The sequence below is a fragment of the Tamandua tetradactyla genome, chromosome 11, assembly GCF_023851605.1.
Source record: "Tamandua tetradactyla isolate mTamTet1 chromosome 11, mTamTet1.pri, whole genome shotgun sequence".
Taxonomy (NCBI): domain Eukaryota; kingdom Metazoa; phylum Chordata; class Mammalia; order Pilosa; family Myrmecophagidae; genus Tamandua; species Tamandua tetradactyla.
In genome coordinates, this window is record NC_135337.1 from 64,684,019 (window position 1) to 64,711,086 (window position 27,068).

General features: G+C 45.0%; 2 protein-coding genes across 3 annotated transcripts in view; one reads left to right on the top strand and one right to left on the bottom strand.

Moving 5' to 3' along the window:
* The window catches only part of MAP3K4 (mitogen-activated protein kinase kinase kinase 4), a 176,181-nt gene extending 168,441 nt beyond the window's left edge, over positions 1 to 7,740 (top strand). Inside the window, exon 29 of the transcript XR_013159450.1 lies at positions 7,713 to 7,740. The gene's annotated coding sequence lies outside the window, so the exon portion shown is untranslated. The remainder of the gene's footprint in view (positions 1 to 7,712) is intronic.
* The window catches only part of AGPAT4 (1-acylglycerol-3-phosphate O-acyltransferase 4), a 151,214-nt gene that overhangs the window by 2,324 nt on the left and 121,822 nt on the right, over positions 1 to 27,068 (bottom strand). For both annotated transcript variants that reach the window (XM_077120794.1, XM_077120795.1), the window contains exons 4-8: positions 12,823 to 12,984; positions 12,093 to 12,246; positions 8,078 to 8,180; positions 5,265 to 5,340; positions 1,125 to 1,323 (exon numbers count right to left, since the gene is read on the bottom strand). In XM_077120794.1, the coding sequence (XP_076976909.1) occupies positions 1,125 to 1,323; positions 5,265 to 5,340; positions 8,078 to 8,180; positions 12,093 to 12,246; positions 12,823 to 12,984 (694 nt within the window). The remainder of the gene's footprint in view (positions 1 to 1,124; positions 1,324 to 5,264; positions 5,341 to 8,077; positions 8,181 to 12,092; positions 12,247 to 12,822; positions 12,985 to 27,068) is intronic.

Below are 27,068 nucleotides of genomic sequence, written 5' to 3' on the forward strand. Positions count from 1 at the left end.
TGTGTTGTGGCATGTTTAGGTATTTCACAATTTATTAGGGAAAAATGTTAGGGAAACTACGTGAATTCAGATATGCCCATATGACAGAGTGAAGGAATGTGCCCTGAGCTGATAATGGTGGTTATCTCTGGGAAGCAGGCTCAGAAGGGGAAATTTGTCCTGAAACTCGTTCCATTTGTTTCACTTTTATATTGTTTGAGTCTTCTACAAAGAGTTTATATCATGTTTATGTCTTGCAAAAATAATAAACCTATAAACAAGCACACAGGCAACTGCATGACTTGGACCTTCTGCTCAGTCTTGGAACAGTAAGAATAGCTTCAGCCCACACTTTCCAAAGTCTCAGGAGAGTATGCCTTCCTCTTCCCAGACTCAGGGAGGAAGTAATTTCAGAGGGACTGTAATAGGGCTGCCTCTCCCAAGAAAACTCCCCATCAAAAACATCCTGCCAGCTGCAGAAAGCATAGGTTTCCCCCATTTGTAGGGCGAAAAGCAAGTGCAATGACTCCTAGCTAACCCACTTCAGAAAAAGGAGGAAATGTGCAGGGTAGCTGGTGTGTTGTAAGAAATAACAGTAGTCTGAAATTACTAACCAGATAAAATCAGTGTGAATTAATGAAAAATGAATTTACTGAGCATCTCCATTCAGTTTCAGTCTGTATGGCAACAACTGGTAAGAGGCAAAGCTTTTCAAATGGCCCTGCACCTGCTTTGATGTAAGAGTCATTTGTTAGCTCCTTTTTGTACTTCATGAAATGTATTGTTTTCCTGCAGGGGGCAGAGTTTGCCTCATGATAAGGAGGAAATGATTCTCATGAGCAGGGCTGCCTGAAGAGGCCAGGGAAGTAGGAAATCACTCCCATGGATAAAGCCAGGTAGCAGCTTTGCAAACCCAAGGCAAGGAGCAGGAAGAAATCGGAGATGTGGACGAGAAGATTGGCAGGTGGACCATGAAATCCTTGCAGCCCCATGAGTCTGTGTGCGTTTGAACATGCATCTGAAGTATGGGCTCTCCCTGTACATTTGCAGACTAACTCTCCTCTACCCATGTCAATGCTCCCCACCACCATCTGGGCTGGGCACTGTTGTTTCCACTTGCCAGCCTCCTCCTACTCTCCACTTACCCACAAAGAAAACGAGGACAAAGCTGGCCAGTGTCAGGGAAGATCCACTGCTGATCATGTTGACGAGGAACTGGAAGAAGGGGTAGAGCAGCAACGAGGCCCAAAACAGCCAGTTGAGTAGTGGCCAGGGCCGCCTGGGGGGCACCATCGGCGTGTTCGGGAAGATGCCTGACCTATGGTACTCCTCCTGAAAGGCATCCTGCAGGGACACAGAAGGGACCTGACACTCTCTCCTCCGACCCCACACTGCCCCTGTTGGACAGGCCCCTCCCGGGGCTCCCATTTTCGAAGGGAGGTGGGGCAGATGGCGGCCATTCGTGGAACCTTGCAGAGTTGAGGGTCTGCAGCAGTTTATGGAAAGTATCTTGCAGGTATCTAATGTATCTTCCTTCACGACACTGTGTGTGATCGTCCCCTTCTGTGGCAGGTTGAATTTTGTACCCCAATTTAGACATGTTCTTAATCTTAATCCATTTCTTTGGGTTTAAACCCGTTGTAAATGTGTAAATGGGAAGGTGTGGCCCAACTGAACTAGGGTGGGTCTTACTCCTATTTCTGAAAGGAAGTCACGTGGATGAGCTGGAAGATTAGCTGCCAGTCATCGGAACCCAGAAGAGAAAGGAAAGGCCATCACCATGTGATGGGAGAGCCAAGAACACTGGAGACAAGCCTTCTAGCCTATGAAACCATGAGCAAATAAATTCCTGTTGTTAAGCCCATCTATTGTGGGGCATTTGTTTCAGCAGCCTGCAAACTGAGACACCTTCCCAGTGCGACACATGAAGAAGGCAGGAAAGTCGAGCTCTGTGACTGAGTACGGGGTGACAAGCTGGATTCTGTCCCAGGTCTTTAATACTTATCTATCTTGGAAGCTCAGATTCCTCATCTGTAAAGCAGGGGCAGCACTACCTTCCCCAAAAGGTTGGTGGGAGAATGAAATACATATATACACACAAATATAGAGCCCTCAGTATTGCTCCTTTCCCGTGGCAGAGACCTAATAGAATGATAAAGAGAAACCTGGTCCTCAGTCAGGAACAGAGCTGGGACAGCAGGTGAGCTCTCCCAGCGTAACTCCAAGAAAAAGGGACATTAACATTAATCCCTATCTGGTATCCCCACTGCCAGGGAATTGTCTGCCACTGTTGAAGCATCTGGGAGCCTGTGCTGGAAGGGCTGTCTGGATAGAAAGGACTGCAGGGGGCTGCAGTGTCCACCTGACAGGGGAGGCCAGTCACAGAGGAACAGAGCAGGTGCAGGACCACAGCGTTCCCAGACATGTGAGCCACCAGTTGACATCTCGCTGGTAGCTCTCCTTGGTTCTCGGGACCAAGTGGTAAACTAGCTCATGACCTGACTTTTTGGATCAGATTCTCTGTATGGTCTGACTCCCCATTTGAAACAAAATACCAGGAATTCTACTCATCCTGGTCTAAATCTCCCAATGTGTGTACATCGCTGAGAAATTACCCCTCAGGCCCAACATCAACTTGGGTACAGGCCACAGACAAGAACAAGATAGCCCCTCCAGGCTCAGCTCAAATCCACGGCAAAATAAGTGTCTCTTCGATAGACTTCTTATGCCACAGAGCCCCCAGTAAGACTGGACAAGGGGCTGCGGGAGCTAGGCAGTTCATGCAAGAGAATAAGCGCCCAGGGGACCCAGGAAAAGCCATCACTGAAGAGTGATGGTAAGTGACAACTGGCAGCTGGACTGTGTCAGAGAGAGAGTGGAGAATGAAGGACTGCCTGTGGCACCAGGAATTGGGCAGCCAAGTGCAGCGATGGGTCCCAGCCAGGAGAGGCAGAGGCCGCGGCGCACCTTGTCATCCTGGAGCTGGGGCCAGAAGAGGAGAATCCTCTGAAGTTTCCCACACTGTTAATATCAGCAGCTAGGTCAATTATTGCAAAACTGCGATGTGGGCAGCTAACACTTAGGCTGAGCAAAACACCTCTAAGGGCCTGACGAACCCCGAGGCCCCCAGTTTGCATCCGTGTCTTAGCCTTGGTAACGTCCCAGTTCTCTAAGATGCATTTTCTGTAAAATGAGCAACCATGGAATGGAAATGAATACCTAAAGTCCTGAAATTCTTCTTTTGAGAACTTCAGATAGAAATGTCTAAAGCATATCACACTTTTTCTTCTTTCCCAGTAAGGGTGAACTGAGTATGTGTTTTTTGACCACTCAGGGCCATTATTACTATTAGTCAATAACATGGCCTACTATTATTGACTATTATTATTACCCCATTCACTGTGGATTTCCAAGTGCCTCTGCTTACCGTGACCCACACACATCCCACTCCCACCCCCCACCCACACATTCCCTCCCCCTCACACCCCCCACCCCTCTAGCTCTGCACTGCAGCTTCTTCCTCGGCCCTTTAGCAAACCCATTTCCAAACTTATCCTCATTCTCTGAATCTTTACTGTCACAGGAAGGCCAGAGGAAGCTGTGAAGCTTCTCAGGGCACATCAAATAATCAAGCAATTAGAGAACAATCAATTTCTGTGCCCATTGCTCCCACACCAAGACTCCAGGGAGAGGCAGAGACAAACAAACAAGCTACAGTGCTGGACAGTGCATACAATAGACGACTTGATATGGGGTGCCGGCAGAGATGGCCTCCAAGTCTGCTGAGGAAAGGAAGCTCCATTCTGTTTCTGTGCTAGGAGCGGATGAATTTTCCTCTGTCCCAGATTGGGGCTGCCCGGACCTGATCTAGGGAAGTGGGGAGTACTCTAATACCTTTTTTAAAAACAGCTTTATTGAGGTGTTATTTATATATCATAAAATTCTTCCACTTACAAATGGCCACATTTTTTTTTCCTCAATAGTCTTGATAGTACTTATCTATTGTAATAGTACAAAGGGCAACCTATGAAGCTTTTTCTCACACCTCTAGAAAGCCAAAATTTTTTATGTATACCTCTATCAAGAAGAAAAAGCATCTTTTTTCTAGGTGTTAGGAGAATTCACACTTCTGGTTCACTCCAGAGTTTTCTTTTTCACTAATTCGTTTAAAAAACAAAATCTCCCTCCCAGGGAACTCTTGCCGACCATTGGGGATCTGCACTTGTACTTGTGCAGGATGGAAAATGGAGTAGCTGGCTTGAGGCTTCATCTCTGTCGGCAGAGCCATACTGATTTTGTAATAAAGGCCATCCAGCAGGGAGAACGTGATGTTTGCACACAGCTAGACTGACTTTGCTTCCCAACCACTCTCCCAGGAATCCATCCATCTCTCTGCACACCCAGATTCCAGGGTATAGCAGGGTCTGGTTTGCAGAAGACTACCTCTGAGACTCATTGCTGTCCTTCAAAGAAGCAATTTCTTTACAGTTTAAAGTAAGTTAAAAAATGAGTGTCAGTTTGCAACTCGCTTGGAAGGCAAAGGCAGTGTTTCCTACCTGCCTCCAAGCCCCACGTCCTTCATCCCTGCAGCCCACATAAGTAAGCTCCCATCCTTGCCTCCTTTAAACTGTAAAGAAACAAGTAGTTGAGGCAATAATAATCAACCTAACCCCCACTTCCTGCATGCATATTTGGAGAAGAGAAGCCACTGAAAGGTAAGCCCTTACTCAGAAGAAGTAGAGAGAGGAGACAGGGGCCCTGGGGAACTGGGCCACAGGCAGGAAGGAAAGGGCTATGGTAGCAGAGTTGAACCTAGCCAAGTGGACCTGAATGGGGCTGCATTGTGCTCTTCTTGGTGATGGTTTAGGACCAGACAGGTGACTAAAAATGTTGAACCACAAGCAATCAAGACCATATGCATTGTTAGAAAGAACACTTGAATCCACAAGAATATTCTGCCTTAAGACCAGAGGCAGGAAAATGGAGACAAGGGTTGTTGGGGCTATTCCTTCCTTTTGTGTCCCCCACCTCCATACAATAGTTCCTTTTGTTGAGCCCCTTTAGCAATATTTTTCCATATTCTTTTCCCTATGGCCAAATGGAGCTCCAACTCCAGGATCTTTAATGACTGGCTGTGCGAGATCTCTCCCAAGGGAAAAAAGCTTGCTACCACCATAAACTCCCCACAGTACATCTATAGGGTAAGTCCACAGCTGCAAGGTGGATGGCTCATTTAAATCATGCACAACCAGCGCCAACCTAGCACCTCTGCACAGTGCACTGACCTTTTCCTGATAGAGCTTGTGGAGCCAGGCAGAACACTTGTCTTCATCCTCGGGGACTTCTTCAAGTGGAATCCGTCTGCAAAGGCAGAGAGCAGCTAGCAAGGAGAAGGCAAATGCCAGGTGCCCCAAACCCACGATTTCCAAATAACAATGCTTGTTATCTTTTAGCTTTTATGTAACCTGAGCAATGTGGAAATCTGATTGATAGAAAGAGGTCCTCCTTTCCACATCATATTGGAAACATATAGGCTCAAATGCAATCATGGCACATGGAAGTACAACCAAGGGCCCAATTCGAATTTGATGATGTAGATAGAGCCACTTTCACAAGACATGGCAGTGGCCACTTTCCTCCCCCCCCCCCCCCCCATCTCCAGGAAGGGCTCCAGAAGCCTGATGTTTTCCCCTCTAAAAGTGGACAATTATTGTCTCCCTTTCCATGGGAGACCATCCAACACACATAGAATATATTTACAGGAGGCGATAGGCTGGTAATTTTCTCATTGAAGTAATGACAGTGTTAATTGCAAAATATCTTTCATCAAACGATTCTTTTGCCCTTTCAAGCAGCATCAGTGATGACTTTCTCTGCAGTGGTGTTGAGACAAATAAAAGGACTTGGGAAATCAATACTCTTCCAGGATGCCAGGGAATCTTCCTTAAGCTCTGTCTCTAACAAGGCCCCCGAGTCACTTCTCTCACCATCGGTAAACCAGAAGTTTGAGAAGGTGTCTTTGAGAGATGGTGCCAGTAAAGGCTTATGTCTCATCCATACATTTGCAAACAGTGCATTCCGAACCAGGGGACATGTCACTTTAAGATGTTTCCTGTTCCATATATATTTCTATTTTGTCCTCAGAATGCTGGTTTTGTGGTTTCAAGGAATGTTCATTTATACCTGACTTTGTCCATGTAAAACTCATCTGTCATGATTTCCTAAGGGTGATTTCACTCCCCACTGTGCCCCAAGAACATCTTAATAAGAAGATACATTTTTAGAACTTATCGATCATGCCATATCCTGTTAAGAGATGAAACTGCAGGATTTAGTTTTGCAATCATTTATAATGAGCCATCTCCATTTTAATAATGCCTTCCTTTTAGAGGAAGTATTGAACATAAAACTGCAAATTTTCAATTTTCAAATGATTAAACTATTCCCCTGTAAGGACCTCTGGTTTTATCCTCTCTACCTTTTTGTACCTACATGTACTTCCACATACACATCACTTCTGTGCTCTTTTTGATCCACCCAGGTTTGGAAACTATGTCTGTAGGTGTGTTTCTTGAGAGTTAGAGCACCTAAGGACTATTTCCTTATTGGGGTAGTGGGATTTTAGGTACCTTTGCTCTTTGCAATAACTTCTTTCTTGAGGAACTTCTTCATCATATCTGCCCTTGAAATTTTAATACTTTTTATTGATGTCTAACATATACTGAAAAAAGCCTTGAGAATTTCAATGGGTAACTAAACAACAACAACAAAAAAAAAAAGTGTTTTAAATGCTATGAATAATCTTCTTTGAGAAGAAGCATAAGCAATCTTCTTAGAGACCACAGGAGGGAACTTGCCTCAGTGGGGCAACTTGGAAATGTCCATTTGGGGCCGTTTGCTACCTGATACCCACATGTGCGCCAGAGAGTTGACATTATATGATAACTGACCTTGTGGCCATAAAACAACCTTGCTCAATCCTTCCCCAAATAACTTGGGCCCAGCTGGCCACACAACAGACTCACTGTCAGGTGTCAAAGGGACTCAGGGGACAAAAACTCACCTTATTTCTGAGAGAGGGCCTCCTAGGGGCCCTCCACTCATATGCCAGGCCAACTGTCGACAGCACCATTAGAATATAAAACAATGATAATGATGTTTCTTTCCTGTATGTTATGGGAAAGCCAGGATAGATTGCAGGTGAGAAGCTATTTAACAGAGGCTGTCAGGCCACCAGAAATACCATTTCTGGAAGCTTCCAGCTTTTAGGGCAGTCTAGTGGGAATGATCAGCTGTTGGATTTTCATTCCGCTCTGCTGTTATTTGGCATGGTAAGATCTTTTCAAAAGCAATCAGAAAGCTATACAACTGGTTCTCCAAAAGCGGGTGTTTCAAATGTTTTTGTTGTTGTTGGCCTTTGGTGAAGGTGACATACCACATGAAAACGCAGTGCCCACGCTGGTCCCATTACACGAAGCTTTGGCATGTGACTCACTGTTCTGTCGCATGAATCACCGTCATGGTTTACTGTCTGCGGCATCTTTCAGGATACCACCGAGCTTTATAGTAGCCCAAAGGACTCGCGGTTAGGTCCATTCTATAAGTAGATACACGGGCAAAGAGAATTGGTTTGTCTACTCGCTTATGAAAGGGCTTTCAGTAAAATCATTGAGAGTCTGGAATAAAACATATGAGATACTGAAAATATTCTTCATTCACTTCTGTTTCCACAGCGCAGCCCCGTCTTCCAAGAAAAGGTGTCCGTTAAAAGGTGTGAGGAAAAGGTGTCTCCTCACACTTAACTTCAAAATGATTACAGAGTATTTTCTTCCATTTGTCCGACTTGACCTCTTTTATAGGAGCGAGGCAGTGAAAGAGGATCAGGAAGCAGCCGCGTGGGAAGGAGGCTTCTTCCACCTGTTTACTCGCAATAGTGGGCTCCACCCCTTGGGTTCGTGGCACACATGACCCAACACAGGTTGCAAACAAGAAAACATTCACCAGGTGTCCCTGGAGGAAGGTCTGCAGGTCATTTGTGATTTTTTTTTACTTTGAAACAGGCACCCTCTTTTCTGGAAAGGAAATGGAGTCAACTTACCTAACATATAAATCTGCATGGTATTTCTTTCCATTTAGGACCCCCAGGAGTGTTGGGTTTTCATTGTTTCTGAAATTGAGTGTACAGTCATATACAGCTGAAACTATAAAAAATAAAACAAATATAAAGCAGTAGATAGCGTGTGAACCCAATTTTGCTTTGTAGATACACAAATTGGAAGGCAGTAATCAAATTGCTGGTTGATTATCTCAGAATGGTGGGATTTGGGGTTTCTCCTTCGTGCTTTTCTGTATTGTTCAAGAGTTCTCTACTGGACAAGAAATTGCCTCTTTTCATCAGAAAATTGCACTGTAACTTAGTTATAGAAAAAATTATTACTAAATCAGATCAGGTGTAAAGCGACAGTGCAATACCCAATCTAGATGCACTACTAGATGTACTAGAAGAATGATTTGCAGTTTTCTAATATGTATAGCTTGTCTTGGCCAACAAATATCGACATTTAAACAAATATTAATAGTAAGATAAATTAACCCAAAGCCTACTATCAAAGGATAAGTCTAAGGTACAGCAACATAGCCATCCTATGAGCAATTTTCCCCCTAAAATATAAAGATAGCTACAAAGCTAGGGCAGGATGCTGACTGCAGATTCCTAAAGGAAGTGAACTATGGCCGGTTGAAGTGTGCCTGGAAAGCAAGCAAAAATCTGTGATCCATTGCACTCTGAATTAACCTCCAAGCATATTGAAAGCTATGTGGAAATCACTGCCACAATCCCGGGATCCAGCCCAGGGGTAAGCTCAACAAATACTTACTGAATGCAAGGCTCAAAGAGTGCATGAACGCACAAATGAATGAACAGCAGTAGAGAACTAAGCAGGGGCAACAGGTGGGCTCCTATGGAAACGTTAGTAAGCTAGAACGGTATAGCAGAAAGAGCAGGAGTTTGGCAGTCAGACAAGTGTCAGGTCCCTGGGCCACCATTTTCTTTGAGCCTGGTTCTTCTCCTGGAAAATGGACCAACCATACCTTCTTGATGTGGTCACTGAGACGATGTGAAATACCTAGGTTGTGTCAGTAAACTATGTTCCTAACATTTCATTCCTGAAATGTTCCTGAACATTTTGTTCCTGAAGCATTTCATCCATGGGTGAAGAACCACCTGCTGCCCCCACCACCGTGTGCACCTATGGGGACCATGGGGGGTGGCCCAGGTGGCCCTGAGCCCACAGAAGACAGTCCCTCCTCCTGTGCCCTCGCAGGGGCTCTGGCAACTGGCTCTTCCTTGGAACCAGGAGGCAGGAGGTGCCACCTGCCCCAAGGAAGAGCTGTGTAGTAAGGGCTGTTGGAAAAATAACCTCTGTGTTTACTATGCTTGCAAGCGTGATATTCTATGCCTATGTATAGGAAAAGCCATTCAGGCTGCAAAGAGTTTTGACCACAGAATCATAGGGTTTGAGAGAAAGAAGGGACCGCAGAAATTACCCCATCTAGTGGTTCCCAAACCTTCTTCCAGCCTGTTCCTCCCCAGGAGCTCAAGGTACAGAGCCAGTAGAAAGGGGTCACTTTGGCTGAACAAGGATGCAGGTGAGCCCCCCAGGGGTTCCCTAGAGCACAGCCTAAAACCAGTGAGTGGCTCTATTCCTCGATTTTCCAGGGAAAAAGCCCAAAAGGGAGAGCCATGAAATGAAAGGACGGGGACTGTTCCCAAACCCATCAGAAATAGCTGAACCTCCCTCGCCTGCTTCTTGGCAACTAGGCAGCCTGGGTTTAAATCCCAGCTCTCCATATCCCAGCTGAGTGACTTTGGATAAGTTACTTAACTTCTCTGAGCCCCAACTTCCTTATCTGTAAATGGAAAGAAAAAAGTTAAATATATACATATATATATTTATACTTCCTTGGATTGTGTCTAGCACAGAGTGCATCTAAAGTGCTTCCAAAGCCTGGTGTATCAAAAGTACCATGAGCTGTTCCATTCATGGGAGTTTTATGATTCCCTCAGTAAGCGGTAACAGGGAATAGGAGGCAGCTTGCAGGGGCCGGGAAGCCTGGCCCCACTGCTGCCTGCAGGCAAAAATCAGTTGGGGGGTGTGGGGGAGTCTCAATGTTCAGACACAGCGAGGGGGTGGTGGTTTCTGAGTCGGGAAAATTAGAAGTGGGAGCTGGACACCCCCAGCAGGTGGAGAAGGTGATATAAATGCAAAGCCACACATGTTGGCTGATAGTAACAGCTAACATTCTTGGAGGGTTTTTATGTGACAGACAGCCCGCTAAGTCCTTAAGTCTCACTTAATCCTCTGCAACTCTAAGAGGTTTTCCAGAAGACTAACTTGGGATCAGAGAGGTGAGGAAACTTGCCCAGGATCACACAGCTAGTAAGGGGTGGAGGCAGGGTTCAAGGCTAGGTCTTGACTTGAAGCCCCCACGATTTCTGCAGTGGAAGCAGTTTGTGTCTGGGAGATCCAAGGGGATAACAGAACCTGGTAGCTGAGCATCAGGCAGGTAGGCAGGCGGCAGCAGGGAGCTCAGCTACAGAGCCAGGTTCTAGCTCCTGGGTTAAATCAGGGCAAAATAGGCTCACAGATGGCCAAGGCCTCTGTGAAGTGCCCCCTTTAGGAGGAAGGTGCAAAGTAGCAAGAGCTTGGAAGCCAGTCACGCCTGGTCAGACCTCGGCTTTACAAGCCAAATAGGCTACTGCGTCTCCAGAAGCTCCTTTTCCCACCTCTTCCTGGCAAGGACAGCGAGTGGCCATGGTGTTCTACTGAAGGTGGCCACATGTGTGTGTGAAGCTTGCAGGACCGTGACAGCAAGGAGTAATCAGGTAACATCGGTGCCTGGGAAAAGGTGGGGCAGGGCCAGGAAGCCAGACACGGATTTGGGCAAGAGGAGACCAATCCGTCGGCCTTCTCTGGGGTTAAAGGACACAGCAGGGCACAGAGGGAGAGAGGGAGATGGGGACGTCTGCGTGTGACCGTGGCTTGCTCCCTTCCCCCCCAGAGGTGAGCCCAGCCTCTACCTCGCCTAAGGAAGAGGAGAGCAGCCTGTCAAACCACTGAACTGCCCCTCCCAGAGCCTCCTCTCTTCTCTGTAAAGGGGTGGGGGGGGTGGGGGTGGGCTGGACCAGAAGTTGTATAAAGCCCCTCAGGTGGAATGGAAACTTAAACCTTGTTTAGAGATAAGGACCATGGGCCTTGGGCTTTGGGTGGGAGGGGCCGCTGTATGGGAGGATAAAAAAACAGTGCTTCCAAGTGGAGGAGACTAGCATTCAAGATAAGACCAAAATCATGACAAGAGGTAGAACACAAGTTGTGTTAATATTGCTGTGTCAACATCATCATCCTTTGCAATCGTCTCATTCTTACCTGGGGTAATTTGGGACTTCAAGCTCAGGGTAAACCATGGACTATAATTGATAGTATAGTTATAAAAATGTTCTTTCATCAATTGTAACACGTGTGCCACACCAGTGCAAGATGCTCAGAACGGACAGGTATATGGGAACACTGTGTTTTGTGCATGATTGTTCTGTAAAGCCACAATTGCTCAAAAATAAAAACAGACTCAGAGGTCAGCTGTAACAGTTCGCAAGGTCAAAGAGTTCATCAGCTGGAGGCAGCTGGTGCCAACAGATGAGGAGAATTTGGGGAGAAAAAAAGAAATGGGCTAAATCGGGCCAGCAGGTGTGGGCTGAGCAACAGCTGCTGGCCCAGCAGGATTCCAGCACCTTCGCCCACATCCTTGCAGTACCTGCTCTGATCAGCAGGGGGCAGTGTCCTCCCAGACAAACCAGAGAACAAGGCTCAGCAAGGCACAGCTCCCGTGCCAGGTGCCCCAGGCCCAAGCCAAACAGGCTGCTTGTGTGTGATATTTCGTCCCCCACTCCCAGCTCCAAAGTGCCTCCAAGACCCTAATTCAGCAGCCTCTCCTAGCGACTGGCACATGGGGCAAACACTGCCAAGGAGGAAAGCTGTTAACAGCAGGGAAGGGCCGCGGGTCTGTTCTCCTTGCTTAGGCAAGGAGGAGGGGAAGGACGCTGGCATTTTCCTTACCTACATTTCTCAAACTCCGCACGGTGACGGCGAATCCCTTGGTGCGTGGCAGCAGGTGGTACTTGAGGCCAGGCAGACCCTTGGCTTTGGCCACCTGCATGCTGATCTGGTGCTTCTTCTCCGTGAACCGGGTGCCCTCGCAGTGAATGAGGAACTGAAAGGGACAGGGGGCAGCATCGCACACCACCCCCAGGAGCCAGCACGGGTGGGGTGAGCGGGGCCCGGGCCGGGGGCAGCGCCTGCTTACTGCCTCAGACCCGGGGCTTCTGCAGCCCAACTCTCAGGGGCAGCCCCCTTCGACTTTTCCCATGATCAGTGTGTTCACAATTCTTAGGAGCTTTGTAGATGTGGGGCTTACCATTTGCTGAGGTTAGGCGGTATAGGAATGTGTGTGTGTGTGTGTGTGAGAGACAGAGAGAGAGAGAGAGAGAGAGCGCGAGCGTGCATCCATTTACTTTTTCATTTGGGGGGAAGGGTGCATGGTCTGGGAATCGAACCCGGGTCTCCTGCATGGAAGACGAGCATGCTACCGCTGAACCACCCGTGCACTCTATTTACTTCTAAACCAATAAGTTTATGAAGAACAGAGGAAGAAAGGGAAGGTGTGGGCAGGCCAGCCTGGTCCAGGTTGTCGGCCAAGATGTCAGGATGCCGCGGGTTGGACAGGTGTGAGTGGGCCGGGGGTGGGCACGGGGCAGGGAGGTGGCTCCGGCTGCTTTGCCTTACGTACGAAATATTTCTCAGGGTAATCCCGGAGATTCAGCAAGCTCTTCAAGACTGTCTTACGATCTTCCTCCCACTTGCGAGTGCAGAAGACCATTTCCATGAAATACCACATCCAGCCGATTATCGGGACATACGCCAACTCCTTCTTGGCCAGTACTTTGGAGGCCTGAAACAGAGGAAGGGGCACAGGGCATCTGTGGGTGACATTAATGCGGTCAACTCCCTTGGCCAATGGAAATCTTACTAGAAAAAGGAGAGCAAGCCATCATTTCAAAACGATGTTCTTACAACTGGGTGGAGCCAGGAATTAACCTCAGACCATCTGATTAAGTTAGGGTGCTTCCCCCTCTTGGGCTTGTTAGTGCATTTCCTGAGGCTGAAAAGGGCGCTTGAGGGCCTTGCTAGGGGAAGTCCGTGGCTGGCTGAGGATGCAAGAACTGAGCGCATCGACAGTTGGAACCTGGAGACTCTCATCCTGGTCCAGAGTCTTTGGGGACTCTGAAGTAGAGCGCTTAGGCTCACCAGGTGAGCCGAGTTATACAACCTAAGCCTGGCTGGAGAAGACCAGGCTTTCAGCTGACGTGGGGGGAACAGAACAGCTTTTTGTCTAGTGGATTTGGTTCTATAATTGTTTACCCTTAAATGTTTGAGGATTGGCCAAGCTCCTTGACATGGCTGTCAGTGAATGGTCAACCGGTGGATGATGGGGACAGTTTCCAGGCGACAACGCCTGACCAGTTAGGCCTTGGAAGCTTGGACTCTCGGGTTCCAGCACCACACAGGGGCAGAGTGCTCCCTTTCATTAAAAACAAAACAACCTTCTTCCCTGGTGGAAAAAAATACGTATACTTTTCAGGTACAGCATCTCCATTTTCTTGAAGGGTTTTATTTTCTCCCCACAAATCCAGCACGAAAATGCTCTCAAAGCGAACCTGAAACCTGCCCCAGGGGGTAGAGAAATTTCTGCGTGCATACAGACTCCGAGATATTTAGGGGGCCCAGACTCGCACGTGTACCCTCTCGCCGGACTGCCCCAGATCCATAAAGCTATGCTAAGGAAATGAGCAAAAGCAGGATATTTCCTGGCTGGCAAATTTCATGAATCATTCCAACACCTGCCCTTACCAGAGTGATAATAATAATCATGTCATCATGATCAGGACCACTTTTTGAATGTTTGCCATGTTACCAGGTGCGTTTTGTATAAATTACACTTCATTCTAAACAGATAGGACTAGGTACTTGTTTTAGTTTGCAAGCTGCCAAAATGCAACATACCAGAAACAGAACAGATTTTAAAAAGGGGGGGCTTAATAAGTTGCAAGTTTACAGTTCTAAGGCCAGGAAAATGTCCAAACTAAGGCATCCAGGGAAAGACACTTTGATTCAAGAAAGGCTAGTGGGTCCAGAACACCTCTGTGAGCTGGGAAGGCACGTGCCCGGCTTTCTCTCCTCACTTCATAAGGCTTCCCTGGGGGAGTTTTCCTTCGCATCTCCAAAGGTCTCTGGCTGTGTGGGCTGTCTCAGCTCTAAAACTTTCTCCAAAATGGTTCCCTCTTAAAGGGTTCCAGTAAGCAACCCACCTTGGATGGGTGGAGACACATCTCCGAGGACACCATCTAATCAAAAGTTACCACCCCTGATTGGGTGGCTCCCATATCCACGCAAACAATCAAAAAGTTCCCACCCAACAATATTGAATGCGGATTTAAGGACATGGTTTTCCGGGGTACATAATAGCTTCAAAGCGGCACAGTACTTCATATCATAGATGATGAAACTGAGGTGTAGAGAGGGCAACTCACTGCCTAGAAACAAGGGGAAGCTGAGAATTAGCCCAGGTTGTGCGTGAGGCCACAGTCCACACCCAATAGTTAATGAGCACGAGACCCACATCTATCAGGCTCGTTCTCTTTCATTTCCTGCCTCTGCATTCTGTTCCCAAGGCCTCATGTTCACGGAGAGAGGACCACAAACAATGTGATCAAGCAAGCCAAGCATTGCACCCCCTCCCTCGTGATTAGCTCACAAGTGGGCAGGTGACCCAGATCTGGCCAGTGGGACACCACAGAGCGAGCTGGGCTGGGGGCACGGACATGGCGAAGATCCTGGGAAAGATCTTGTTGCCCGATAAAAAGAAAGATGGTGAGGACACGGGTGCCATCTGCCTGCCTCAGACACAGCTGCGTGAACAGGTGCAGTGTGCTCAGCCCAGGAGACAAGCCTGAAAGTGCCAGGGATGTCCGGCTGCTGCTCCAATGGGGGCCACCTGTCTCCAGCCTCCCTGTTGCTGGAGATCACTGTCTGTCCCTGCCCTCTGGGTTCCTGTGCCCCTCACCCACGGCCTGAAGGAGAGCGGAGACGGAGCCAACCAGCACATTATTAGTGAAATTCGTTCCTATTTCTAGTTTTTCTCTTTCCAGCAAGGGATTAAAGTGTGAAAAAGGTGAACTATTATCCTGGCTCCTTGAATTCTCCCTCTTTTTCATGCTACAAATGAGAAGGAAACGACTGTCACTCAAAAGCATAAACACAAATTGCCCTCAGGACTGTGGGGCCCGTCACCCCCAGCAGAGCCATTTGTGTGTCCACCTCTGTGTGTAGGAGCCCCCTCCAACTTGCGTGTCCACCTCTGTATGGGGGAGCCCCCTCCACCCCTTCCCTTAGCCCTCCTGTGTCTCCCGGCAAGGCATGCCCTCCATACTTCATGCCTTCTTTTGTTTCCATTACCACCCTACTCCCAGCTTTTGAGATGAAACCAAAACAAAACATCTTCCATAATGAATGAAACACATTTCTGCCAGGAGTATGAGAACTTCTTGTGTTTTACATTTTGTAAAATGTGAGCTTTTACAGTCATTTCATATCTATTGCAAAGTTGGCCCATTGTTGTTTTGTTTCACATCTTCTTGAAGAATTGAGAAACATCCAGATTCACCGAAACCCAGTCCAAAGCAGATGGAGAACATAGGTTGAGGTATAAAAGCATCCCCATGTCTTCCATCAACCATCTCATGTCATTTTTAAAGTTTCTTTAAAAGATAGGTACTCCACCTTATGTGGTAGAACAGACACTTCTTGTCATTCATTCATTTACACAGTAGGCACTGTGTGTGGTGCTGGGATGAAACCCAGTCCCAGTCCCTGCCTCCCCAAGCTCAGAATCTGGGGTCTAATAAAATTGCCAGAGACAAGGAATTAAAGCATAACATGGAAAAAATCAACTAGAATGTGGGGGAATCCATAAATGGAATAGCCACCCAAACAACTGAACCTTAATGTATTACAGATGAATCACACAACTACACTGACAGAGGTGGGAAAGAAAAGATCTAACAAATTATTTGGAAAACAGTATTTTGGCTGGATATTGCAAAGCACAAGACAGAAGAGTTGTAAACAAATCCTGTGTCCTAACTGGTGAATTTGTTTCTCACAAGGCTATAGGTTAGCAATTCTGAAGCTGTGGGTATACTGAGACTAGGTAAGTGAGTAAATATATTGTAGATAATGAGGGCCACATTTCTCACAGGCAAAGAAAGAAGTTACAAATAAGGAAAGGGGGAAGGTAGGATGAACAGTATTGTGTTTGATTGAAATCAAGGTATCACAATGAATTTATAGTATATATATATGTGTGTGTAAGATGGGCACAAGCACACACAGATTAATACAAAAATCATTATAGAAATGCATGTTTGCATGGGTTAACAAACATTGATATAATTGAGAACACGGTTATCTAAGCTAATTGAGGAGAAATGAGCCCTGTACCAACAAGCCCACCTAGAACTCAGATCTTGGCTTCTAAATACTATCCTCCAGGTAAAGGAACCAGGACTCCTTGGAGAACATGTGATTGTAGTGCCAATATCTTGTATGGAAAATACAAGATGAGCCTGAAACATCTTCTGGTGCCATGAAATAAGAACTGCTCATGGAGGCATGTTAAAAGGGCACAAAAGCCAATTTGAAAGAGCTACCAATGGCCAAAGCTGGAAAAAATTGAGCAACAAAATAAACAATGATATGATTAGATTATAACCTATTATAATAAAATAAATATTCATGAGTACAAACTGCTATAAATATTTGAATGAATAAATAAATAAATGGGGATATGGGGATCTCTTCCTTACAGAAGAATTGCAATTACTAAGAATAAGAAGAATATGTAAGATAAAAAGTCACCATCGGGACACCACAGGTAATAATAGTTGCCAGCAATATCCACCAATGGATGCTTAAAATTTGTGGGCAAAAGGGAGGATGAGCCTAAGAACACAGGGGCCTTTTTTCCCCTGAGCCTGCTGTAGAGCTTGGTGGTTCACACAGAACCTCCTGGGTTCCCCTCAACGCTAGTGATGAATGGGGAGGACAGAAGAGCTGGGCTCTGCCCAAGGATGAGCGCAAACAATGAGATGAGTCTCTTAATTTGTGACCTCAGTTCCCCAGTGTTCTTTCCCCCAGGCCTCCCCCTTCAAGTTTAAGTTCCTCAATTCAAATTTCTTCTTTTGCCCTGTGGTTTTTAGAAACCTAACCTTCCTGGTAGGTTAAGGCTATTTTTAAGAATAACGTATTCCTGAACTCACCCCAAAATTAATTTGTGGCAATATGCTGAAGGACTTATAAATGACTATCTGTTCTTTAGCCAAGAAGGGGTTGATATATCTGATATACCATAAAGTAGCAGCCACTGGTTCTGGGAAAGCAGGTGGTCCAGCGCCATCGATCACCACTATCTGCTGGGGAAAATACTCTCAGGTGCATTGCCATTAATAGTTCTATCCCACAAGATCTAAATGAGTCTTACTGGTTGACCTTGATGACTCTGTGGCAGCTTTGACAATGATGTATCTAAGAATAGATTCAAGGTAAGCTAACCTTAGATCAAGGCCAAGAGTTTATATGCCCATCACCATGTTGGAGCATTGAAAACAGTGTTAATGTCCCACAATGGAGAGTTTGATGAATTATGTGGTATAAACCATATAACATATGTAGTACTATCAAACAAGAATCTGCAAACCACAGGCTAAATTTGGTTCATGCTACAATAGATGAGTTGAACAGTTGCTACAGGGACCAGATATTTCCTACAAAAACTAAACTATTTACTATCTGGCCCATTACAGAAAAAGTTTGCCAATCCCTGATTTACAGCCACATAAATATGGTTTCTATGACTATTTAATGGTTGGCAAGATGCTGGTAGCATAATGCTAAATATTAAAAAGATCTGGAATCAAATCTGAGCTTGATTAGGACTATGTGGAAAAAACTAACACAAAGGGAAAACAATAGTAGCTATTGCTAGGTTGTGGGATTTTAACTGATTTTCATTTCATTATATTTTCCTTTCTTCTTGCAATGAATTTGTGTTTTTGTTCTATTTTACAGTGTTCCTCTAACAATGCCGCTGTTTAGGAATGACTGACATCAGCATGTAGCCAGCCACGTGCTCCTGGAACATAACTGAGGCTCTGGAATAAAAACAGCCCACTCGTTTTGATGATCAAAAGTAGCAGATGAAAGACAGGGTCATCAGGACATTTCTGTTTCTATACTGAATTAATACATCCTTTGACCTTAAAATCTGGACATGGTCATTAGGCCTAGGCTTTGTTATTAATTATGCTTACTTGATAGAAGAAATATACTACAATATTAGGGTGGAAACTTTTACCTTCCAAGTTGAAAAATTTTATATATTTTCTTTTCCTCAGAAGAAGCACTAGGATTATGTGGAAAGCTGCGTCTTAGTTTGTCAGGCTGCTATTGCAAACATCACACAATAGGCTGGCTTAAACAACAAGAACTTATTGGCTCATGGTTTCAGAGATCGGAAGTCCAACTCAGCTAGAAGGCTTGCTTTCTCCTGGGGTAGCTAGCATGCTGGCTGGCAATCCTTGGTTTCCTTGGCCTTCCTGTCACATCACAATGTTCTCTCCTTTCTCTCCCAGTTCTGTTGACTTCTGGCTTCTGACTCCTCTCTGTGGCTCTCTCTCACTTCAGCTTCCAGTTTCTTTTTCCTTATAAGGCTTCCAGTAATCCAGATTAAGACCCAAATATACTCAGTTAGGCCACATCTAAACTAAAACAACTTCTTCAGGAGACCTTATTCACAATGTGTTCGCACACACAGGAATGCAGATAAAGACCAAGCACCTGTGCAAATTGGGGTGCATAATTCAATTCACCACACTATGGAACCAAACAGATCTGGTTTTAATCAAGCTCTGCCATGAACTTGTTCAAGACACTTCACCTTCCTGAGCCTTGAATTTCCCCATCTGTGTTATGAGAAAACTAGTTCTTATCTCATAGTGTTCCTGTAAAAATTTAATAAAGCAACATATGGAAACAGCTAAAAAAGCAGAGTTGACTACCTGGTGTAGCTATTATTATTATCATCATCATATTACTATCACAGAGTAAGCACAGTGGCTGAATGTCTCTTTTAATTCAATCTAATTACCATAATAGTAATAACAATAGATGACATTGATTTAAGTGCTTCCTAATAGGCACTGTGCCTGGAGCTTTACATGAGTTAACTCATTTATGAGTAAGAGACTAGGAATTACTATCAAAATATACATACAGTCCTCCAGGAAGCAAAGAAGAAAAATTCAATATACTGTAAATATCACAATTCTCCAGGCCAATTGAAGGTATCTATAAATGCTGGCAATGCCTTTAGGAGAAAAGGCACAAGAAAATATAAAATGTCATTGATTCTGAATTTATTTTGAAGGTAGATTTGACAGGACTTGCTGATGGATTAAATTTATCAACAGATCCACCTAGAAATAAGCAAATCTAAGTATCTTCATAGACAGCACACATGTGGCTGAAATGTACTTCCTGGCCATTTTCTAGCTACCCTAGAGAGTTGCACTCATCACATCACATTGTATAGTTAAATGGTTTATGAAACTTTTTGGCGGTATTAGAGACAGCGAGGGCGAGAGCAAGTGAGACAGAGAATTTGTCTTACTACAGCTGCCAAATGAATGTAGTTAAGCAGTCTATAAGTAGGACGACTCATAATTTTAGGAGAGCAGCCAATCCTATTGGCCCTGAAGTCAGCCCTGCGGCCAGCTGGTCAACCCCTTGCCGAGACCATGTGGTGATAGAAAAAAACTGCTTTAACAGTACTCTGAAATGTGGCCTGTTCCAACACTGAGGTTCTGTGGCTCTCACCTCGCTGCTCTCAGTTCCATGGCCTCTGTTGTGAAAAATGAATGGAACTAGGCATTTCTAGTTAAGGCTTTTCTACAGTATGATTTTACCAACTGATAAGATGAGAATATTAGTGTTGATGCTGGATTTATAGAATTGTTTGGCAGTGGAGCATCCTTTAAAGTCCCGTCTCTGGGATGCCCCCCACCACCTCTTACTACCCCTTAGGGGCAAGCAGAGAATCCCGTCAGGGGCTAAGATTAGTTCACAAGGCAGCTCTGGTCAAGGTGTTATTTGCATAAATACCTTTTCCTGGCTTTCATCAGACCATTCCTGGAGGTTTATGGGTATGGTGCCCAGTTAGTCATTTGAGCTCATGCAGGATCATTTATGTCTACCATGTATATAAAATATCTGAAGGTTCTACCCTGTGAAATGTTTTCTCAACAATGAGGTAGAGACAAGTTACAAATGTTTGAATTTGGTGGATACCAAGTTTTCTAGCCTAATCACTATGGAGGATTAACAAATAACAGCTCAGTCTATATTTTGATATGCGATATGGGGATGCATCTGATTGGCATCTGTTCTAGTTTGCAAGCTGCAGGAAAGTAATATACCAGAAACGGAATGGCTTTTAAAAAGGGGAATTTATTAAGTTGCAAGTTTACAGTTCTAAGGCTGTGAAAATGTCCAAATTAAGGCAAGGCTATGAAAATGTTCAAGTTAAGGCATCCAGGAAAAGCTACCTTGGTCCAACAAGGCCGATAATGTTCAGGGTTTCTCTCTCAGCTGGAAAGGCATATGGCGAAGTCTGCTAGTTTTCTCTGCAGGAATCTTCAATGGCTTCCCCAGGGCTCTGTACATTCTGTTGGCTCTGTCAATTCTGTTGACTCTAAAGCTTTTCCAAAATGGTTCCCTCTTAAAGGGCTCCAGTAAGCAACTCCACCTTGAATGGGTGGAGACACATCTCCATGGAAACCATCTAATCAAAAGTTTCCACCCACAATTGGGTGGGTCATATCTCCATGGAAACCATCAAAAAGCTCCCACCCAGCAATACTGAATGAGGATTAAAGGACAGGGCTTTTCTGGAGTACACAATAGATTCAAACCATCACAGCATCTTTAATCTCAAAATGGTTCTGTCCATGCAACAGGTATTTATTAAGCACCAATGCCAGGCATGGTGCCAAGTGTTGGGAATACAAGGACGGATATGATTATGCATGGTCTTGAGGTGCTCAAAGTCTAGTGGAATGAAACCTGGAACTAAGTATTTCAGTGTTAAATTCTGCAAATAAGTAGTTGAACAGACATGCTGACTAGCAAAAGAGAGGCGTGTGCAAGAAAGGATAGCATGGGATATGAGGATGTCTCTCAAATGGATGTTGCTAGTTCTCTTACAATGCAGGAACACAAGACTGGAGCTGAAGATAATGAGCCAGGTGTGCATGTGTGTGTGTGTGTGTGTGTTTGCATGTGTGTGTGAAGGTGAGACTCAATTTGTACCATCTAGGGTCATACAATGTTGACCTAATTCTGATTACATAGCATTCCTTTCTTTTCTTTCTCTCTTCTCAACAAAATGAACACTGTTCTACAATTAGTCACAGCCACTGTGGAAATGCATAAAACAAACATGAAACAATAGTGCTCTTTAAGAATTTGTCTCTTTTGAACTGGAAATAAGCATATATCATGTATCAAAGTCAAGCAGAATGCCTGATGCTCTTTGGCTCTTCATAACCCCTCCCCCACTCAGTGTATATCCCTTCCCTTCCCAAGCCCCCGAACGTTCTCGGGTTTGCATGTGGAGTGGGGAAACAGCACTTGGGGAGCAAACAAAAGGACTAGTTGGAACAGTAGGATATTGATCAAGTCTGGATCCACTCTGTGGACTCAGGGCATGTAGACCCTGGCACAATGCTCCACGCTCCTCCTTCCTGAGCACATACCCTCGCAGCCGCTTCCCAGTTTCTATCTGAAAGAGCAGCCTGAGTTCTTCCTGAGATGGCCTGAGACCTGGGTGGATGCGAGGACAGACAAGAAGACATTACAAGCTCTTTACAGCCAACAGGCATTTGACAGACAGTTGCAGGAACTTATCGGGGTTCTGCAGGGGAGGAGAAGGGTGTGGGAAAGAGGACAGCTATTAAAGAAGGGATGGCAGTCAGTTCCCAGAGCAAACATCGCAGGCGGTGCTATTTGCCGAGAGCTGTATGAAGAGGTGTCAGAAGCCCAGAAGCAATTACTGCTTTAAGCAAACCTGGATTTTCAAATGGCCGCTGTGACCAGACTTTGGCTTAGTAAAGACCCTGCCATGGGATTCCTTTTGATAAGGGAAGAAGATGTGGGTATGTCTAACTGCTGACTGCACTTAATCAAAACGAAAAATGCACACTGACATTTCCAGGATCTGAACTGCAGGGGCGTCTGATTGCACTGACTTCTTTCTCGGACCGATGACTCACCTGGCTGCTCGGTTTCCCACATTCCTTACCTGTGGCACGCTAAGGCCCAGCATGCCGTCCTAAACTGGCAAATGACTAGGGGCAAAGGGGACATCCTTGCCCACTGCTGATTACCCAGTGGTGATGGAGGCCCCCTTTTCTACATGCCCAGTGCAGAGCCACCCCGACAACCCACAAAACCTGCAGAAAACGAAGGCAAAAAAACACTTCTCCACACCTAGAAACCCCTCATTTCCTTTCACCTACATGAAAGCATATATGAAGAAACTGCAGTAAAGCCTAATGTCACAATGTCTTACATTGCATAAAAACAATCTGAAACTTCAATCACTCAAGAATCGGGTACCAAATGACTTCCTAAATCCCATTTAATCTAAGGGTAGTTCTCTCCTCTCTCCTCTACCTCACCCTACTTTCCATAATAAGAAAACATGCCATGAAGGGGAGCCAGTGGGGGTCAAGGAAACTGGTAATGCTGGCAGATTCATTTTGAAGTAGGCATTTGAGCTAGGTGTTTTGGAGCTTTTTATTTAACCCCTGTAATGCCACAGAAGGGGAATTATTTACTGCAGTTCAGGAAAGTCAGCCATCTCACCAAGGCCATGCAGGTGCCACGATTCAAAGCCACATCTGTGTGGCTCCAAAGCCGTCCTTATGCTTTGTTTTGTTTAATTTTAAGGCTTTATTTTTAGGCAGTTTTGGGTTTGCAGAAAAATGATACAGAAGATCAGATCCCATATACTCCATTCTTCCCCATCACCCCAACCCATGTCCCCTTGGGGACAAGATTAACATCTTGCATTAGTGTGGTCCATTTGTTACAACGGATGAACTGATATCAACATATTATTATTTACTGAAGGTCATAGTTTACAGAAGGGTTCACTCTCTGTGTTGTACTGTTCAGTGGTTTTTGACAAATGTGTATTTCCATGTATTCAAAATTCCTCTATCATACAGAATAATTTCACTGCATTAAAAATGCCCTGTACTTCACCTGGTTATCTCTACCTTCTCACCCCAACCTCCGGCAACCCTTGATCTTTTCACTGCTCTGTAAGTTTGCCTTTTGAAGAGTGTCATACAGTTGGAAGCATATAGTCTGTGGCTTTTTCATACTGACTTTTTTTCACTTAGAAACATGCATTTAATGCTCCTTCTTGTCTTTTCATGGTTCAATAGCTTATAGATTTCAATGGCTGAATACTATTCTTTTGTACGGATGCACCATGGTCTGTTTATTCATTCACCAATTGAGGGACATCTTGGTTACTTCCAACTTTTGGCAATTATAAATAGAACCACCATAAACATTCATACGCACGTTTTCATGCGGATTGGTTTTCAACTAATTTGGGTATAGACTTAAGAACATGATTGTGGGATGCTGTGGTGAGCCTATGTTTAACTTCGTAAGAAATTACCAAACTGTCTTCCAAAGTGACTGTACCATTTTGCATTTGCACCAGCAATGAATGAGTTCCCGCTTCTCCACTTCCACATCCTTGCCAACAGTTGCTTTTGTCAGGGTTTTGGATTTTAGCCATTCTAGTAAGGGTAAGCGTTATCTCATTGTTACTTTAATTTGTAACTCCCTAATGACATGTGATGTTGAGCATCATTTCATATGTTCATTTGTCATCATTTCCCCCCTCCATCACAACCTCTATCTCTCTCCTGATATTCTCTGTTCCCCTTCTCTCCCTCCCTTATTGGGGAATTGTTCTGGAGTAGATACAGGGAAAAAGAAATAATTGTTCTTGATATCTGAGCACAGACCTAGACCTTTTTTGCTAAATTTTAGATGTTCAAGGGAAAAAAACACAGTAAATCTGCAATTCGGGGGACTGTTATATTTGACAGAGGTTTATAGGAATTACCATTCTCTTTGCCTTTATAGGCAAATCTGCAGTGATATTTTTCCTGCAGAAAAAATTTAGTTAAAAAGGTTATAAATGTTGACTTTCAAATATGTGTGATCTCTCATGGAAAGAAACAGACTTATTAATGATGAGAAATGTCTTGGCAAAATCAAATCAAAACACCAAAAATTTAGATTCAGTTCTCATTTCAACTTCTGAGTGAATTTCTGGGGTTTTCTGACATCTGTGAAATGCTTTCCCATCAGTTACACAGGTGACTTCCTCTGTTCAGGCAAGTACAGCTCAGACAGCAGTATCCACCAAGAAGACCCTTCTTCCTGATTTGGTTCAGCAAGTTCAAAATCACACCAGGGTGATCTTTAAATACAGAGCCAGAAGCCAGTGAGAGAGGCTGTGAGGGAGGCTGGTCTGTACCCTTGGCCATGACTTAACAGAGAAAAGTCTGTCAAAATGGCCCAGGACCACAGCAAATTGTCCCCCACCTCCTTTCTTTGGGGAGGGGGTGCATGGTCCTGGAATGTCCAGCATGGCAGGCGAGAATTCTCAGCTGTGCCTGGCCCCCCACCCCTTTGGCTGGGCACATCATTCATGATATTCCTGCTATCTAGCCTGGCAGTTCCTACTTCCTGTTTCATAAATCTATCCCTTGCCTCATAATTTCCCCCTTAACCAAGAAATCCCATCCCCTCCCAATATAGAGCCCATTCTTCAAAACCTTGTTCCAATGTTGGCACTTTTGGAAGGAAGGTTTCTTTCTCTCCCCCAGGGCTGTAAGTACCAAAATATTATGCCATTTGTAAATTATAGAAATTCTTCCCTACAGGTTGGTAGACAGAACTGACCAAATATCCCTCCTGATGTCTCCACCTTTGCCACAGTGGCTTTGGCTCATCCTCTGGGACTTTCTAGGACCTCTCCAGCAAAATAAAGTTAGCACTGTGGTGCATTAATAGATGAAATCATGTGCCCATAAAAAAAGACATGTTTTTAATATTAATTCATGTTCCTGTAGTGTGAACCCATATGTAAACAGGACCCTGCGAAGATGTATTATTAGTCTGTGGGGAAGGTTGTCTTCGTTCCATGCTGCTGTGACAAACACCACACAATGGGTTGGCTTAACAACAAGAATTTAGTGGCTCACAATTTTGAGGCTCTGAGAAATCCAAAGTCAAGAGATTAGCAAGGTAGAGCTTTCTCCCCAAAGCCTGTGCTGTTCTGGGGCTGGCTGCCGGTGATCCTTGCGTTCTTCGGCTCTCCCATCACATGGTGGCATCCCCTCCTGTCTTTTCTGGCTTTCTTTGACTTCCAGCTTTTTGCATCTGCATGTGGCTCTCTCTTCTGAATGTCTCCAGTAACAGGACTAAGGCCTGATCTCATTCATTTGGGTCATACCTTAACTAAAAATGCCTTCAAAAGGTCCTATTAATGATGGATTCATACCCACAGGAATGTATTAAGATAAGAATTTTTTTTTTCTGGTGTACACAAGTATCCTCTAAGGTCCTATTTACATGTGGCCCAACTGAAACAGGGTGAAACTTCTTCTGCATTACTGGAGGACTTATAAAAAGACATCCGCAAGGATGTCAGTGAAAACCAGAAGAGCAGACACAAGCAGGAGATAGCTATGTGATGGGAGGTGAGGATGGAGTCAAGGAACCCCAAGGACTATGGCAAAGTAGCACCCGAATGCTATGGACTTCGGAGAGAAAGCATGCCTGATTTTGGACTTCCAGCCTCCAAAACTGTGAGCCACTAAATTACTGTGTGAAGCCAACCCCCTACGTGGTGCTTGTCACAACAGCCTTGGTGAACGAAGACACCCAGACACAATGGCGACGTTCAGACAGTTGCAGCACCGAGTGGCATGGGGATAAGCATGTTGGCTAGTGCCCCCACCCACCACGCCCCCATGGCCTGGGTGAAAACCCTCCACACCCTATATGTAGCCTCTCTAACCCCCTGCCTTGTCTGGCAGGCATGGCTGTCCATTCTTTACCTCTCTTCACAGAGTATAAAGTCCTTGAAAACAAGGACTATATTTTTCAATGTCTTTATATCTCCATCTACCCTCTATAGAAATTATACACAATAAACATTTGTTGGATAAATATTTTAGAAATATATCATCTGCTTTCATCATCATCGACTAAAAACCCTAGGTTTAAAAGGCAGTTCAGAACTCTGTGATGCCATCAAATAGAATAGCCTCTTCTTAGGTATAATACTTCTTTCCTCTTACTGCTTTTCCCTGTCCAAAGAAATACAACAAAAATTCCATCTGTTTTTAGACTGAGCTGAGCTGTATCCTCTGGACCGAGCAGGGCTATAGCCTCTAAATACCATCTTCTAAATGAACAATGTGAATTTCTCCAAGTCTCAGGTTGTGAAGAGCTTGGAGGGAGCCTCTAAGACACCTGGCCTGCTGGTTTTCGTGGCCTTGTATAGTGTCGCCTTCGCTGGAGTCTGGGCTGGGCTTCCTGACTCATTTCTAACAAACAGAACATGATGGAGGTGGTGGGATGTCACTCCCACTAGGTTATGGCTCCTATCTCACGGGGATGGTTCATTTATGGGCCACCTTGGCTGGGTTCTGGTGTCCAGTCGTTTGGTCAAATGCTGGCCTGGCCATTCCCGTGGAGGTACTTGGCAGATGGAATGAGCATCTGCAATCAGTTGATTTTAAGTAAAGAAGATGACCCTCA